The sequence below is a fragment of the Pavona decussata genome, unplaced genomic scaffold (assembly GCF_977016875.1).
Source record: "Pavona decussata unplaced genomic scaffold, jaPavDecu1.1 SCAFFOLD_164, whole genome shotgun sequence".
NCBI lineage: Eukaryota > Metazoa > Cnidaria > Anthozoa > Scleractinia > Agariciidae > Pavona > Pavona decussata.
Genome location: NW_028145575.1, coordinates 415,001 through 433,292, shown reverse-complemented (window position 1 = coordinate 433,292; position 18,292 = coordinate 415,001). Strand labels below are relative to the sequence as shown.

General features: G+C 38.6%; 1 protein-coding gene across 1 annotated transcript; it reads right to left on the bottom strand.

Moving 5' to 3' along the window:
• Window positions 1-5,499: 5,499 nt before the first annotated feature.
• On the bottom strand, window positions 5,500-14,053 carry LOC146464355 (uncharacterized). Its single transcript, XM_085129865.1, has 3 exons — window positions 14,014-14,053; window positions 13,741-13,948; window positions 5,500-5,704 (listed from the first exon to the last, which is right to left on the bottom strand). The coding sequence occupies exons 1-3, from the start codon at window positions 14,051-14,053 to the stop codon at window positions 5,500-5,502; spliced, it is 453 nt and encodes a 150-aa protein (XP_084985991.1).
• Window positions 14,054-18,292: the final 4,239 nt, after the last annotated feature.

Below are 18,292 nucleotides of genomic sequence, written 5' to 3'. Positions count from 1 at the left end.
TATATTTAGCCCTAATCCCCCTCCCTTTTACCCACCCACCCACCAACACATACACACATAGGCCAAACAGCATACTAACAATAATAGAGCGTAAATAATTCCATATTAAAGAACAAAGTTTGTGTTAGCAGTTTACATTTAGTTCTACATAACTCTGATTTCTTCGGCCAACTCGTTGACGTGTTTATTAAACATATGAGGCTAAGGGTTCCCATTTACTATAGTCCTTAAAAACAGAATTATTTTTCCTAGCAATAAATAGCTCTAAATCACATGTGGCTTTTAAAAATGAAGGAAAAATTTTGTTGAGTTTATACCTATAAATAAAGAATTTTGCTAATAATATTAAATGGTTAATTACCATGAAATCAATATCTCTATCAAATTTACCAAAAAGGACATCAGTAATTGAAAGATCAACGACTTCACCTCTGCAACGAGCCAGCCAGGAAAAAAATCTCTTTCCAAAACAGGAAAGGCCAATAGCTTATGCCCCTCGCACACTAAGCCCAAGTGAGAGAAATTATGCCCAGATTGAACGAGAAGCTTTGTCTATTATATATGGGGTTAAGAAGTTTCACCAATTCCTATATGGACGAAAGTTCACATTAGTAACGGACCACCAGCCATTGTTAGCTATTGTAGGCCCCAAAGCCGCAATTCCCACGCTGGCAGCTGCCCGTATGCAGCCTTGGGCCCTCATCCTTTTAGCATATGACTATCAGATTGAATACCGTAAATCTGAGGAACATAGTAACTGCGATGCGCTTTCCAGGTTGTCTCATGAAGATTCTAATAAAGGTAGCTAATACAGTGTGAGCGCCATTGATGAGAATTTCCCTATAACTGCAAAGGATATTGGGAAGGCTACACTACTGGACCCTGTACTTAGCAAAGTATTTGATTTAGTCATGATTGGGCGGCCTGAAAAATGTTATGAGGAAAATTTAAAACCCTATTACACTCGTAGACATGAGCTCTCTTGTGAACAAAATTGTGTTCTGTAGGGCTCCAGGGTAATCATTCCCCAAGTGCTTGGAGAGAAAATGCTAAAAGAATTACATTGGGAGCATCCTGGCATGTGTGCAATGAAAGCAATAGCTCGCACCTGTGTGTGGTGGCCAAAAAATGGATGAGGAGATTGAGAGAGAAATAAAATTATGCTCAGTTTATCAGAATGTGAGGAGCTCCCCACCTAGTGCTCCTCTGATACCGTGGAAATGGGTTACGCGACCTTTTCAGCGTATTCATATTGATTTTTGTCAAAAGGGCAGTCACTATTTTCTGGTGGTGGTTGATAGTCATTCAAAATGGATTGAGGTACAGCACATGACCTCAATCACTGCAGGGCACACCATAAATGATCTGCGTCTGATATTTGCCCAACATGGCTTGTAGGAAGTAGTATCAGATAATGGACCGCAAATTATTTCAAACGAATTTGCCGAGTTTATGAACAGAAGTGGCATTAAAGACACCTTAGTTCTCCCTTACCACCCGCAATCGAATGGGGCAGTTGAAAGGTCAGTCAGGATTGTAAAGGAGGCACTAGTCACACAGGTTTTAGAGGGTAACAAGGGTAGCTTTATGAAACACAGACTTGCAGACTTTCTGTTAAGATATCGTACTACCCCACACAGCACCACATGTGCTTACACCAGCTGAGTTGCAACATTGTTTGGGGAAACTGTAGGATAACCTTACGGAATAAGGTTTAAAAGCTACAAAACAGAGCAGCCCGTGTTTTGACCTACTCAAGCTATGACGTAGGTGCTGGTCACCTTTTCAAACTTCTAGGGTGGAAAAACCTAGCTTGCCAGCAACAATTTCAAAGAGCTACGATGGTTTACAGGTCTCTGCACGGGTTGGCTCCAAACTATCTTAGTTCTAAATTTGAAAGGCGAGAAGTCGCATATAACCTAAGGGACTCTGAAAATAAACTCAACGTTCCATTACCGCGCACAAACTGTTAGAAAAACAGCTTCAGCTATAGTGGCGCCATTCTCTGGAACAGTCTTCCTTGTAACTTAAGGGTAGCAGAGTCCCTTGGGCAACTTAAACGATTACTCAAAGAACTGTAAGGCACGGCATTCGTGGAAAGCAGCTTTTTTATTTAAATATTTTTATTATATTAGTATTAGGCATTTTTAAAGCTGACGAATTTTGTACCGTGGATAAATAAAGATTATCATATCATATCATATCATATCATATCATATCATATCATATCATATCATATCATATCATCAGTTGTTAATGAGACGTCGTTTGCGCACGCGCATAAGCTAGTGAAACCGGATTTAGCCCAAGTACTAGAGAGTAAACAGAGTAAGTAGAAGGAATATAAGGATTTGAAGTGTCATAAAGAAGGACAGTTTTTGGAGAATGACAAAGTTCGGGTAAGGAATACACAAGCTAACAGCAACACCGATAGGTGGATCCTGGGAGGGTAGTTAAGTTTTGCTGATCATTTGATTACAGCTCATGATAAAGTGCCAAATGAGACTAGTGAGTTGGACATAACTGTTCCTGAGTTATGTGAACAATCTACCCAGGTTATAGGTGTAAACCCAGTTTCAAACAGTGTACCACAACCACCAGTCAGTGTTATAGATGATAAGGTAGAGCCTAGCCTTGTGCAAGAGAATGTAAGCACACCTTCACCAGTTGTTTTGAGGCGATCAGAGAGAATCGGAAAACCAGTTGACAGACTTGATCTGTAGTTGTTGTTATCATTAACGTTTCTGTCACTTGTTGTTATTACATCTCATTAATGTGGCAAAGCAGTGTAACATATTAAGTACCCAGAATGCTTAGTGTAATACATTAAGTACCCAGAATGCTGCGTAATAAAGTTGTTGTTGAGACCCGCCATGCTGCCTCGTGTGTTTTAGGCAAAATATTACATAATCTACTTCTTTTGTTGTGAGGGATGACCAAGCATCGAGACAACTTTACAAAAAACTGGCAGAGAGATGGTAATTTCCGAGTATCAAATTGACAGGGCAGAATAAGCTTACCACCCACTTTCTCTAAATAATGGTTTAGGAAAAATTTCCAAGAGCTGACATAATCTTCAGTATATTTCTTTAGACAAATAATTCCCTCAGCCAGGACCATTGATTCTACCTCAAGCATTTTCAATCCATCACAATCAATGTCACTGATTAAAGCCGTACACTTAACTTTGTCCTTATCATTCCAGATGAAATTATATATTTCTTTATTTACCGCACGTAAAATATCCTTGGAAACATGAATTGAGAGCTGCTTTGGACATAAACTTTAGAATGGCAAATAGACTTGACAATTTGAATTTTTCCTATAAGTGTGAGCCCCCTCCCCTTCCACATATTTAATAATATTTTCATAGATTTGAGAACTTCCACGAAATTTTCTTTATTGCTAGTCTGCTTGCTATAACCAAAATATTCGAACAATATTTTCAATGTTTTAAAATCTTGAGAAAAGGCCCCTAGGTTTTTCAACCCTAGACGCAAAAATTCCGTTTCTTCTGCATTAACTTTGAGACCAGAATAAATAGAAAATTGCTCCAGACATTAACATAAATGTGCATAAGAGGAAGTGTTCTCCACTAAACAAGACATGTCATCGGCATGCCCGGTGTTTTTAAGGTGTTAAAGCATTCGCCAATTCACCAATTTTTCTTACATTTTTCTTTTTGTTCCTCAGTGAGGTTTGGCACAGAAACGTTTTTCAGAAATATATCCAACGAATTACTGCTACACTGACTTGGATTCCTCTGATAAAGTACTGAATAAAAGTCGCAAAGTTCTTGCCTTATTACTTTAGGATTTGTAGAAACTGATTGAGTTCTCGTAAAAATTTTCCAGAGAGTACTTTTGTACTAGATTTAAAAGTACTCAGTGTTACTTTTCTCACCTTGTTCATACCAATTTGCCCTGGAGCGTATTATTGCTCCTTGTGCCATATGTTCATACCAAAAGAATCTGCAATCTGTTTATGTTTTTAGTCGATGGGTCCTTTTCGCACACCAACTGACAATGTTTAAACTTTCCTTCCAATTCGCACATTTAGCTCTTCTTTCTTTAGCTTTGCTTTTACTGTACATTATAGTACAGTATCTTGTCTAATTGTGTATTTCAGAAGATCCGAGAACAGTATAGGGTCCTGCATATCTTTAAACTCCTTGATCCACTCATGATAGCTGTGATTTATCATATCATCATATTCTTTGTCATCTGGTACACTCGCATTAAATTTCCAAAAAGAGGGACCGCGTCATTCACTTTCAATTCCATTGATTGTTAACAAGATTGCCGAGTGATCGGATTTAATCCAAGGAATTATATCATCAGATCATGTTGCCATAGAGCTAGCCCACTTGAATGAAACCAAAGATCAGGCGATTAAAATAAATGATAACGAAGTTTCAGTGACTTCTGTAAACTTAGCAAGGAGCACTTGAAAAAACAGGAGTCCATTGTATTTGGATCTTTGTCTAGATCAGGATCCCTGAGCATTAATATTTGGAACGACTGCAAGGCTGATCGACCAGCTAGACTCTCTGATCGCTCAAATTAGTTCCGTGAGCTAACGTTAACTGTCGGGTAAGTTAAAAGTTAACAGTGCTTATCGCCTTGAAATTCTGCCCCTCAATAATTCCTCTCAGTAAATGTGCCCCTTTTGAAGTAAACTGAACCATGAAGTTTTTGGCCAGAAGCTTTTGACATGAGTCCTTGGCTCGGGAAGGTGGGAGACCACTCCCTACATGATAGATGTGAAATCAATTTTCATTACTTTACTTCCTTACTGCACGACAAAACGGTTTTTGGACGCACAACTTTTTTAGAGCATTAATATTTTAAAGAGGCACCCAACGAGAACATTAAAGCCAATAAATTAAAAAGGCTTTTTCGTGGAATTTGGTAGTGTTGGTACGTTTTGCTGATTTTTGCCCTGTTTTGTAGGTTTTGTTGGCTTTTGTCTTTTTCACTGAATTAAAAACTCTTAGAATTTTAGAATAATTCCTAATGAGACTTTTTTTGATTTTTCTAATTATAATTCAAATTTTGATAACCTCACTGCAAAAGTTATCCATCGTTTTGTCAGCAAGGAAGCCGCCATGCGTTTCTCGCAAGATGCTGTAAAAATGACTTTGAATTGAAGCATTGCTTTCCCTAATCCGCCATAATTTCATTTCATGGATCACCGATTTTTAAAAAGGCGATTTCCTAGTTGCTTTGAACCTAATGACGAAAGCATATAGTTTATTATGAAGATTAATGTTCATTCATAAGCAAACAAAGCTAATTTTCAAGTGAAAATCTTTGCACTGAGCCTCACTTTCGTATAACTAAGCTGAAAACAACTCGGAAATGGCCACTGAAGACTTACTACATTCTAACTATAGTTACGGTGTAGATGCGACTGCAAGTATTTTATCGTATTGCATTCTATTGTACCGTGTTTACTGTGTTACCACAGTGTATGGTGAATCACAGATTATTTGAGCACTTACATGAATCCTTCCTTCCAATAAATGTACTTTGACTCTAGTGGCTCTGGAATTTCTATCCCTGGGAACAATCTTGATAACGCTCTGAGCATCTCGCGATCAACAGCCTTCTTGGAAATCTTGAGTAACTCAGCCCATTTGACAGCACAGAGCTGCTTGGCATAGCTCATTTGCAGCACTGCCTCTCCTTTGAAACCACGTTGCCTAGGAAATATTTTAAATATTTTACTGTGGCCAACTGAATACAAAGACGGTCCTTGAAAATTGGGTTTTTCCTCGTTTAAATAAACTTGACCAGAACTTAGAAAACGTCCGATAAGGTTAATTTTGCGCAATAGAATAAATATGATGGAATATGTTAAGCCTGGTGAATAAATGAGAATGATTTATTATTCAGTAACTGATGCAGGCATACTCAAAAAAAAAAAAAAAAAAAAAATCCGAGTGCTCCTATCAGTATGCCTGTGTCACTTACTGAATAATAAATCATAAAAGTTAGTTTTACGAGTCACGTTGCTGGTCATTCTGGTGCAAACCTAGCTACAATCATGGACAAAAGTTGTTGAGACACCTGAAAATTACCAACCTTCTTTCCCTAGGTGTAAATTTTCCTCTCTCCCCTCGTGAAAGGTAGCTTCCCATTCCCCCTTTTCTAGGAAGCGTTTTGCAATATTGTTGGAGGGGGAGGAAGGGGTGACTACAGATGGAAAAGGTGTTTTCATTTAAATACAAAATACCATTGTTAGTTCGAAAGCGTTAGTTTTGGTAAATTGTCTCAACACTTTTGTCCGTGATTGTAGGGACCTTGGGAAGAGCTGGTTTAGGCTGGTAAGACAACAAATTATAATCCGAAAAAACAAGAATAACCTGATTCAAAAATATGACCTGTAAAATTCTGGTTAGTCTGGTTTAAGAGTAAGTCTTAGGTCAAAACATTACCTAAAAAAACCCTGTTGGTCTGGTATTTGTTTAAGTCTGACTCGAAAACTTTGACCTAAAAACCTTGGTTATTATTTTATTCCCAGGCTTTCAGGCGAGGTCTGGTTTAAAATATGACCTCAAATACCTGTTTTCCGTTTTTCTCAGGCTTTCGTGGTAGGTCTGATTCAAAAACATGACCTGAAAGGTCTGCTTAGTATTGCTTTCCCAGATGAATCTGTATGTCTGCTTCGAAAACTGGCTCACAATGGTTTCCAGCAATCACCCCACACTTATAATTGAATGATCCGTTACTACCATTCTTTATCAGTTGATTCTACAATAATGGAAATTTCTAATAATTCATAGCCGACCAAGTAATGGTTATTTTCATAACTTAATGGCTTACCAAACCAACATTGGGACTTGTTAAGGACGGTGCCTACTAATACATAGGTATTACCGCGCAGATTATGACTATGCGGGAAAAGAAGATCTTAGCAAGGGCTACAGGAATCCAAAAAGAAAATTGGGGGTAACCACACATTTCTTTAGAGATAATTAAGAAACAATGATTCTGAAAAGTGCCAAAATACAAAGCAGTGTATGGCATTTTTTTTTATCAAATCGAAGCCTTATTATCTGGGCTGAAACTTACAGCTTAAATTAGGGCTGTTGTTTAGACAGGTTATATCATTGCTATGGGAACTTATTAAGTAAAAAAAAAAGAGAGAAGAAAAGAAATAATCACAACTTGTTTACAAATGATTAGGAATTTCTTTGATTCTATTATTGTAGTATCAACTGATAAAGAGTGGTTGTAATGACTCATAAAATTATAAGTGGTGGAAAGCATTGTGAGCCATTGTGACCTGACAGAAGTATTCTTGAGGAACGTGATACATTTCATCTCTCTGATAATAAAACAATCTTACTGACTAAAATGGGTTGCAAAGACTACTACAAGTTTTTTCAGGAAAAGGTTACAACAGAACCTACAGCTGTGAAGTCTTGGTCTAAGCGGGGTTTTGATCTAACCCACCATTGGAGTAAATTATTTAAAAACATCTATGAAATATCCATTGACAATAAACTAAGACAATTTGCCTTTAAATTATTCCATAGAATCTTAGTAACTAATAAAGAACTTAAGAGATTTAAAATTAGAAATGACGATGCCTGCTTTCAGTGTCAAAACGCTGATTCATTGTAACACACTTTTTTGGAATGCCCCGTAAGTATTAAGAGTGATTGTCAGTAAAAATCAAAGAAATGGTGGCCACGGTCAAAAAATCGATTTCGCTCATACTTTGTCAGTTTGAAGGCCTAGGTAAGAGACTGAAGGATATGAGGTTAGTTTTTTGAAATATTCCATTTAACGGCACAAAACCACGAAAAACGGTCACCCTACCGGAAGCTCAGATTTCACCTAGCGGAAACTCGAAATTTTACACTTTTCAGCTTCTCGCTACACAGACGTTTACATAGCTGTGAATCTTTCTTAAGTATAACTGAATACATTTATTCTTCCTTAGTGAAACCATGGCAATAACTTTTATCTCTACTCATTTGTGAGCGAACTGAGACCCGATTAAGAAGACACACTTTTCTTATTTACGCGAGGGTGTAAAATAATCCAAACTCAGCGGCGAAAAAGGCTGACCGGTAGTTCTTCAAATCCTCTGATATTATAACCAAAGACAGTTCAGTCATTGATTTTTATGTCTACGTTTTTAAATCTTTAGGATCTAGTAGCACTTTTGCATGAACGCCGATCAAAATTCGATAAAATTCAAATTGAGCGCCTTTGAAATCTACAACTCTACATAACAAAGCACTATTGAATAAATTAACTCCTCGGCCAAAGTTTGTACATAAAGATGACGGTTTTACGTTTTTAGCGTTTTGAACCGTTTTAAAGTATTTATTGATGTTAAATATTGTCTACACAGATAAAACAAACTATGAAACACCAAAATTACCAAGAGCTGAAATTAAATCTCAGAGGCTCGCTCTCTAATCTGTGTCACGCACGAGCGACTTAGCTACAATTAGTACAGTAACAAACAGATATTTACATCTGTTGATTTAAAATAAGTCTTATTTTAAAATAACGTACTCAACGATGTGCCAGGTTCCCCAGTTAACTTGCTGAAATAAAAATAAAAGAAAATATCAATTCAAACTGAAACGATTAGAATTGATGTTATTAAGAATGAGAAGCTTTTTGCCGTCGATAGCCAATCAGAAGTACCTGTTCTCACGAAAATTGCATCGTTCTATAAATAAAGAAATCAAATTATCTTTATCTGTGAAACACCAGAGTTCATTGTCGGGGAAGTTCATAGAACAACGATGTCTTGTTCGTTCTTGAATATTGTTGGTGGGATTTGCGGCGCAGACGAACTCACAAGTTCTTCAACTTCCGTCACGCCATTCACGCGGTGTAACAGGGATATAAAAAAATCGCAAAAAGTCGTTGAAATTTTCCGGAATTGAAACGGAGGTAGAATTAATTTTGGCGAGATGTGGATGTTTTCAGAAGCCGGCGAATTTATCGGATATGACTATCTGTCCGGTTCATCGTGCCAAGTTATGTATAGCTTGGCGAAGGACGGGTAATCTTTGCACCATCCCAGAAGTTGTTTCTGGTCACTGCAAGGAGCTGAGGACGGCACCCGCACTGGAAAAAGGAATAAATCTATTCCAATCCATGAAGATATTTGAGCTTTCAAAACAGCTCGTCCCTGTGGGCTCAGCGAGCGAGTGAGCGAGTGAGCGAGTGAGTGAGTGAGTGAGTGAGTGAGTGAGTGAGTGAGTGAGTGAGTGAGTGAGTGAGTGAGTGAGTGAGTGAGTGAGTGAGTGAGTGAGTGAGTGAGCAAGCGAGTGAGTGAGTGAGTGAGTGAGTGAGCAAGTGAGTGAGTGAGTGAGTGAGTGAGTGAGTGAGTGAGTGAGTGAGTGGGTGGGTGAGTGAGTGAGTGAGTGAGTGAGTGAGTGAGTGAGTGAGTGAGTGAGCAAGTGAGTGTGTGAGTGAGTGAGCAAGTGAGTGTGAGTGAGTGAGCAAGTGAGTTAGCAAGTGAGTGAGTGAGTGAACAAGTGAGTGAGTGAGTGAATGAGTAAGTGAGTGAGTGAGTGAGAGAGTGTCCATAAACAGGTCCGCAGCGCGTGCACAGCACTACCCACATCTCTCAGTTCGTACGCGCGGCCCGCTAAACTTTAACTAGTTTCCATTCCCGCGCGCCCGATTGAGCTCAGACACATAATAAATATCTCAGTAACCTCGTTACGTTATAATTGCGCATAATTGTATAAAATATAACATTATTTATTTTCTTTCGAAAAATCGTTTTATTTGATCAGGTTATCTTTTTTAAAAGTGTGTTCAGTGAAGGGGTAGATACACTAATGGTATGGCGACCACCTCAAGGCTGCCCCCGCGATTAAACCGGCCAACCAGCGTGTAACTCGCTAATTACAGTTGTAAATCCATTCAAAGTCGTAGGAGTAAAAAGTTTGAAATGTCTCCGCGAGAAACCAAGACAAATTCAAAGTAACAAAGCTTGACGTACAAGATTGATCAAAGATCTACTTAAATATAGTTTTGTGGGGAAATGGCCATATTGGAGTGATGCAAGGACCGTAATTGTGCTGTTAGACGTAAACATATAATTGTTAATGTGACGTTTCCACTAGTATACTGTGCAAACTGTTTACTTTGTGGGTGGTTGGGGAGAGAAAATAGTATGGTTGTTAAATCCTCCCCCCCCCCCCCCCATCCCACGCACACCCCCTTCCCTCCTTTTTAACTGTCGTAAAAGTGACAGTGCACATTATTTATTCTTCGGTGCCTTCTTTGGAAACGTCTTAGTATTTTTCATCGAATATTGTCAAAATTAAACTTTATTTTCTTTATCAATGACAGACTGTACTGTTGTTTGACAAGCGCCATCAATAAAACATGCAAGTCGTAAAACTCATAGTGTTTTCTATCGTCGCATTGGACAACAGAATGAAGAGGATACAAACTCACGCTCATTGGAGACAGCTCCTGCTTGGTAGTACATTTTGCAGTTGTTATTTACCCGAGCCCGTAGGGAGGAGCTATTTTGAAAGGTCAAATATCTTCATGGATTGGAAAAAATATATTCCAATTCCAGTGCGGCTACTTTCCACCGCTCCTGCTGAGTGACCCGAAACAACTTCCGGTATGGTGCAAAAATTACTTTTGAGAATGATGTATTACTCAGTAAGTGGCACAGGCATAACCGAAAAAATGCTTCATGGGACAAACATCCTGCATACTGCTAGGATTGGAATGTCATGTGTGGCATACGCGCAATGGAATAAATGTGATGGAATATTTTTGAGCCTGGAGAATAAATGAGAATGGTGTATTATTGAGTAAGTGGCACAGGCATAATCGGAAAAAAAGAAATCCGAGTGCTCCCTCAGGCCCAGGCTGCATTTCATGTAGGATACGCCGAAGATCTTCGGCTAGGGTTTGAAGAGCGCTCGGCGTATTGGCGTACGATCGAAGTCGTTGGCGTACAGCTGGCGTATATCTTGTGGCGTAAGCAGTACAATCATCAAAGTAGCTAGAAAATAAATTTACTCGAACAGACCCTAAACATGTCGGTGCCAAAGTGATTTAGTTACCTGCATGACGTGATTTACCCAAGTGACCAGGCTCCAGAGCGCGATTTTGCCACGCTAATCTCCCGCGCAAAATCGCCGGCCCGCCATCTTGGTAAGTAATTCCGCTGGTCCAATGTTGTCAAATGTCAAGTTGGCGGCTTGGCGTGGAATTAAGACGTCCTTGGCGTACCTTCGGCGTGATGTTGACGCGCAATGCACCCTGGCCTCAGGAGTGGAGCCTATCGACATCATGTCAGGTTATGCCTAACCTGACACGATGAGACGAACGGGTGGTCATCTCCAATAAATTCGTTGGCTTTTAAAAACACGCAATCTTGCTAAAATCAATTCTTGTTCAAGTCCGGAGAGTTTTTTTTAGGACTGTGCGATGTTTTATATCCTTGTTACACTGAGCGTGAGTAGTGCGACGGAAGCTGAGTAGCAAGTGCGTTCGCCTGCGCCGCAAATCCCACCGACAATGCTCAAGAACAAGCAAGACATCGTTGTTATGTATGTCTATTAACTTCACCAACAACATACTCTGGTTATATGGTTAAGTAGACTTGTTTATTCAGAGAACGGTGCAATATTTGCTTCTCGCGGAAACAGTTACTTCCGATTGGTTATCGACGGCACAAAACTTCTCATACTAAATAAAATCAATTCTAATTGTTCTAGACAGTAGCAAGTTAACTGGGGAACCTGGCACATCGTTGACTAAGATATTTTAAAAAAAGACTTATTTTCATTAAATCAACAGATGTAAATATCTGTTTGTTACTGTACTAATTGTAGCTAAGTCGCTCGTGCGTGACACAGATTAGAGAGCGAGCCTCTGAGATTTAATTTCAGCTCTTGGTAATTTTGGTGTTTCATAGTTTGTTTTATCTGTGTAGACAATATTTAACATCAATAAATACTTTAAAACGGTTCAAAACGCTAAAAACGTAAAACCGTCATCTTTATGTACAAACTTTGGCCGAGGAGTTAATTTATTCAATAGTGCTTTGTTATGTAGAGTTGTAGATTTCAAAGGCGCTCAATTTGAATTTTATCAAATTTTGATCGGCGTTCATGCAAAAGTGCTACTAGATCCTAAAGATTTAAAAACGTAGACATAAAAATCAATGACTGAACTGTCGTTGGTTATAATATCAGAGGATTTGAAGAACTACCGGTCAGCCTTTTTCGCCGCTGAGTTTGGATTATTTTACACCTTCGCGTAAATAAGAAAAGTGTGTCTTCTTAATCGGGTCTCAGTTCGCTCACAAATGAGTAGAGATAAAAGTTATTGCCATGGTTTCACTAAGGAAGAATCAATGTATTCAATTATACTTAAGAAAGATTCACAGCTATGTAAACGTCTGTGTAGCGAGAAGCTGAAAAGTGTAAAATTTCGAGTTTCCGCTAGGTGAAATCTGAGCTTCCGGTAGGGTGACCGTTTTTCGTGGTTTTGTGCCGTTAAATGGAATATTTCAAAAAACTAACCTCATATCCTTCAGTCACTTACTTAGGCCTTCAAACTGACAAAGTATGAGCGAAATCGATTTTTTGACCGTGGCCACGTTTTTTGGATTTTCCTCGATTTTTACTGACATTTACTCTTAAGTTCTATCAAGAAGTATTATCCTGGTTCAATGTATCACAAAATACACAAATAAATTTGTCGAACGAACAATTCCTATTTCAAAATTTTACAATCTCACCCGCTGTGCACCGAAACCCGCGCCATCAACTAGATTTGTTGCTTCTTTTCACAAAGAAATATTTATATGCATGCAAAATGACTGAGTCACACCCTAGCTTTTTGTTGTTTTTAACGAACCTAAAATTACAATGGAAAAGTGAGAATCTTATATAACTTTCCTTTCAGTTCTCCATATATATATTTGCTACAAAGACCTCTTTTTAGTTGTTTAGTATATTTAGCTATTTATTTATTTGGCTATTTATTTATTTATTTCTTATATAATTTTCTATCTTTTGGCTTCTTTTCCCCTATTAAATGTATGTGTAATGTTGCAAGCACTATAAAGATTATTAGTATAGCGTGATATTGTAAACCGGATATTGTAAGTATTGCAAAAACTGTAAGCATTGTAACTTTGTAAGTACTATAAGTAGTGTGTAGTACTGCAAATATTGTATTGTGTGTCTTAGGCTAATAAAAATTAAAAAAAAAAAAAAATTGTGAGCCATCTTAAAATGCTAATAGTCTGAATTTTCCGTGGAAACTCTAATTCAATTACATGCGCTGAAAGACCTGCATAGTTTAAGCCTGGTTTTTCCACGGTTCTTAAGAAGGACCAGGCCACAAACAGCGGGTTGAAAACAATAAGTGTCAAGATAAACAAGTAAGTATACTTTTTTAGGATATTGGGTTCACCTTGTAAACTGAATTTCATTGTCTGTGACTGTCTAGAAAAAGAGTAGTTGCCCTCGGCCTGGAGTTTACAAAGAAATGGAGGCAATAAACTTGACAATAATCCAATGTGACTCTCCAACTGTCGTTTCGACTCAATAGTTTCATGCCGAGTGTCATTGACTCTCACGTTCTCTCGAAGTTCAAACTCGCGTTGACGCTATTTCTCACTTGAAGTGGGCTTCATACTCTTAGTATTGTTTACTTTTGGGTATTCTATATACTCTGTCAGTGTCTACAAGCAAATAATACTCAGTCTACTTACTTGTATGGAAATATGAATCCCAAACAGTCACTGGTAGACAACATTTCTTGCTCGTCCGCCAGATAACGACTTCCGGTAGAGTTGAGTTGCCACCAGGCATCCTCAAACACAGCAAGGCCCTTAAAAGCCACCTGATATTGGATTGTCTTGAAGATCGAGTCGTTTTGAATCTCTTCAGCGACAGAACCCTTGATTCTCTTCAGTGGCACTGGAGGGACCGCGACAACCAGTATATTCGCTGTTACTGTATAATTTTTTGTTATCAGCTTGAACCTGCTGTCCACCGTCTCTTCAATGATCTTGATTTCTTCATTCTGAAAGAGTCTGGCTCCAAGTTTTGTAACAGAAAACTGTAACTCTTGTGTAATGGAAGACAATCCTTTATCTGGTCGGGAGTAGTTACCCTTGAAATGAGCTGTTGTCACGGCATAATCAGCGAGGTCTCCTGCGCCGACTTGTCGGGCAGAGTCTGGTATAGTACCATTCAAATGAGTGAATAATTGGTGCCCTTCTGGTTTGAGATATTCCGACATGAAGGTGGATAAACTTGGAAACTTGATAGCCTCCTTCCTCTGACTCAATAGGTGCCCCACCATCTCTTCGTAGGCGGAATTTTGAAATCTTCCATGGTTAAGTGAGGGGAACGCTTTCTTTTTCAGCATTAGCCTGTCGGTGGCAAAAACACCCCTCGCTTCCAACCTGTCTCGATTGTTTTTAGCGAGATAACTGACTGACGTGTTGAAGCGTTTGAGTAGTTCCCTGTTTAAGAAAAAAAAAAAAACCTTCTATAAAAATTCTTGTAGTGCTCGTCCCCGCTGTCTGATCGTTTATAAGCAGTCAACTAGTCGGTCCTCAGTTAGTCAGCCTGCCAGGTTAATTAAATTAACAGTCTTTATTAAAAAGATTAGACTGGCTGCCTGGCTCCGCTCCAGGCAGCCAGTGCTCTAATTACTACTTTTAATATTTTCTTTGTTGTAATTTTATTTTTGAGCAAGAGTGAGTACAAATAAAGATTAATTGATTGATTGATTGATTGATTGATTGATAGACACAACATACGTGTGACTTTACAATCAATAATGAACTAAGCTGAAAACAGATCATATGAATTACAAAATTACAAACCTATGAAAGAATTAAGTCAAAGAGGTATTACGGGGCAACGAACTCAACCGGGGCCACCCAACATTGATCAGCCAATCACAGGTCACTTTTACAACAAAGGAGTCTGGCTTTGGTAGTTTGTAACCAATCAAAAACGAGAGCATTTCAAAGTGTCGGTTTTGCGATGGCCCCGGTTGAGTTCGTTGCACTGTAAGAAATAAATCTAAAAAAGACATATATTTACAAAAGTCCGTGTAAACCGTTCAGTTTTCCCTGTAGGGAGTATGAAGTCATGGCCCCTATCTCTAAGAGCCCTATTAAGTTTACGTGGAAGCAAGCCATACAATTGCAAAGCAAACAGCCACACAGATAGATAACGCGGTTAGTTTCTGGAGAAACTGTAACGCTGAGCCTGTGGCGAGTAGAAACGAAAGTCTGGTTTTATGAACAGAGTTAATAACTGAGGTAATTTGGCCACCGTAAAGAAATCCGAGTGCTGACTTTTCAAGCGTTAGCCCTTTGTCAGAGCGAATTGATTCGCTTACTGAAGTAGGTGATTGATCCTTACAGTAATGTAGTTCCCTTTTCATTACTTCAGTTTTCTACAGTCCGCTTGATAGGTTCATTGTTGCAGATACCGCTATAAACTGTCACTCACCAAACTATTGAATGGCTTTCATCCACGCGCCAAGCACCTAAGCCTGAAAACAATTCAAAGAAAGTGGTACGAGGTTAAATACACTGTTTTAGATCCCTACAAAATTTAAAGAGCTGCTATCTAGTTAATTCAACGGAGGAGCTTCATAAGAGTTTCATGAAATGGTCTATGGGAAAAAAAATTGCATCCCGCCACTTGTTTTTAGGGTATACTTAAGGTGTCGCATTCGAGAAATTGCCCTGAATAGAACGAGTAACTTGCAACAAACGCTCAACTTTTTTTGAAATTCCAAGAGGCAACATAATAAATATTAACTTGATATCAGTTTTTTCGAGCGCGCATAAAAGGAAACTACAAAGTACCTTTACTTTTCATTGATTGGGACCATGTTATTGATGAGACAATAGGTTAGTGGCCGTGAGAAGTGAAAATTACCTTATGTGACTCCCCAGCCCCCCTGCCCGTTATAAAGCAAAATTCCAAATTCCATCATTTCCAATGATGATCAGTTCACTGTTATGTAGACAAAGAGAGTGGAACCCTAAGAAATAGTTGGTGGGAATGTTTTGGTAAAGGCTGGAATCAATCAATCAATCAATCAATCAATCAATCAATCAATCAATCAATCAATCAATCAATCAATCAATCAATCAATCAATCAATCAATCAATCAATCAATCAATCAATCAATCAATCAATCAGGTAATCAATCAATCAATCAATAAATCAATCAGTGAGTGATTCAGTCTGTCTGTCAATCAATCAATCAATCAATCAATCAATTAATCAATCAGTTAATTAATCAATCAATAAATCAATCAGTGAGTCAGTCAGTCAGTCAGTCAGTCAATCAATCAATCAATCAATCAATCAATCAATCAATCAATCAATCAATCAATCAATTAAGTATACCGCGCGGTTTTTGTAAAAATATTCCGCCTCCTTACAATTCAATAGTAACTGATAACAATCTAATGAATTGATATATCTAGGCTTTGCAATTTTTTCTTTAAACTTTTAATTGTTATATTTTATTAAGCACGTACGTGGTTTGAACGAGCTTCTATCTCATTTGTTTTTTCGTGGGTAAATAAACGATTGACATTTTGATCCCCTCCCAGATGGATTCCCCATTCGTAAGTTATGAAAATTTGCAAAAGTACTTACCAACTGGGACACCAGGCATCTGCTGGAAAGTGTAATCGCGTATTCGTCCACCAAACGGGTCGTCTCTTTCAAACAAGCAAACGTTTGTCTCTTTTTGGAGCCTAAGGAGAGTTTCCGCTACATACAGACCGGAAATGCCTCCACCAACAATTGCTGAATTTTTTTCAGGCTTTCTCTTTGCAACTGCTTAAGTTGCGTAGTAACTGCGAGGTTCTTTCTTCTATTTGAACTCCGAATGTCAATTTCATTTCAGAGGTGACAATTGCAAAGGGATAGACTGAAGAAGAAGGGGGATACGAAAAAAACTTTTAGTACGTTTTATCGGTTCGAGAATTTTTCTGCGGGCCGCTGAATCACACCAGGAAATTTTTAAAAATTTTACATCAGGGAGAAATACAAATTGACTAGGTAACGTTTAAAAATAGGGGCCAGGGAGGATAAGAGTTCACCAGAGAGGGCCAAGTTACCCACTAGGTATGGTTTTATCATGTCTGTTACAGACGAAAGGGTGTCGAACGGAAGAACGTACAATCAAGCCAAAAAGGGTTGGGACAAATCCGTATTTACGATGTTTCCCTACGAAAGCGACAGAAACACGGTACGCGCAAAAGATGTGTCCGTTTCCCGACCCCGGTAGAACAAACATTGATCTTTGTACCTTATGTTGCATGCCTTACCTTCTGAACTGGAACTCTTTCGACCCGGACCAAGAAACGTTGCTAACAACACAAGGACAATGACAACGACCAACACAATTACAGCAACTACAGCGATGCTTTTGCACGTCAAGAACACACCGCCTCTTTTGCTGCTTTGATTGGGCTGATCCAGAGCCCTGTACTTGGTTTCCATTGGCAATCAAAAAAGCTCTTGTTGCAATCAAAAAAGCTCTTGTTAGATCCAAAGTTTGTTAACGTGCCACAGTCGTAAATGCGAGAATCAGTGAATTTACAGTGCAAGGAAATAAAACGGGGCCACCCAAAGTTTTTCTGCCAATCACAAGACGAGTTTAGAATAAAAGAATTGGAGTTCCTTCATTTCAGACCAATCACAATAACGGTAAAATTTTAGAATACTGTTACGAGATTAACGAAGCGCCAAACAATTATTTACCGAATGGCGGCCGAGTATTTAGCACCAGGGAGACTAATCGGACTAAAACATAAATATATTTATTTGGGAGACTTCCTTGATGGATCCCTGAAATGTAACAACATGTTTCTATTAAACGACCGAAAACAGAATTTGAACTGTTTGAACAGAATTATTTTCTGCGTTGCGAAACTGTGTTGCAAACTGAACAGCGAGGATCTTTCATCCGCAGTTCAAAATATACGGTTCATATATTTACATTTATTTATTCATCCTTCACGGGTATATTACGAACTCACAATATGACCAGCTCCCAGTTGGCTTGATAGCTAAGTTGGTAGAGCACGCAACTGCTTAAGTTGCGTAGTAACTGCGAGGATCTTTCTTCTGTTTGATCTTTCATCTGCAGTTCAAAAAATACACAGACAAGTAAAAACTAGCTATATAATGACGCCATTCTCAAGGAATGAATAATATAAGCGAGTTCAACGGAGTAAGATCTTAGATTAACATAATGGAGTAATTTAAATA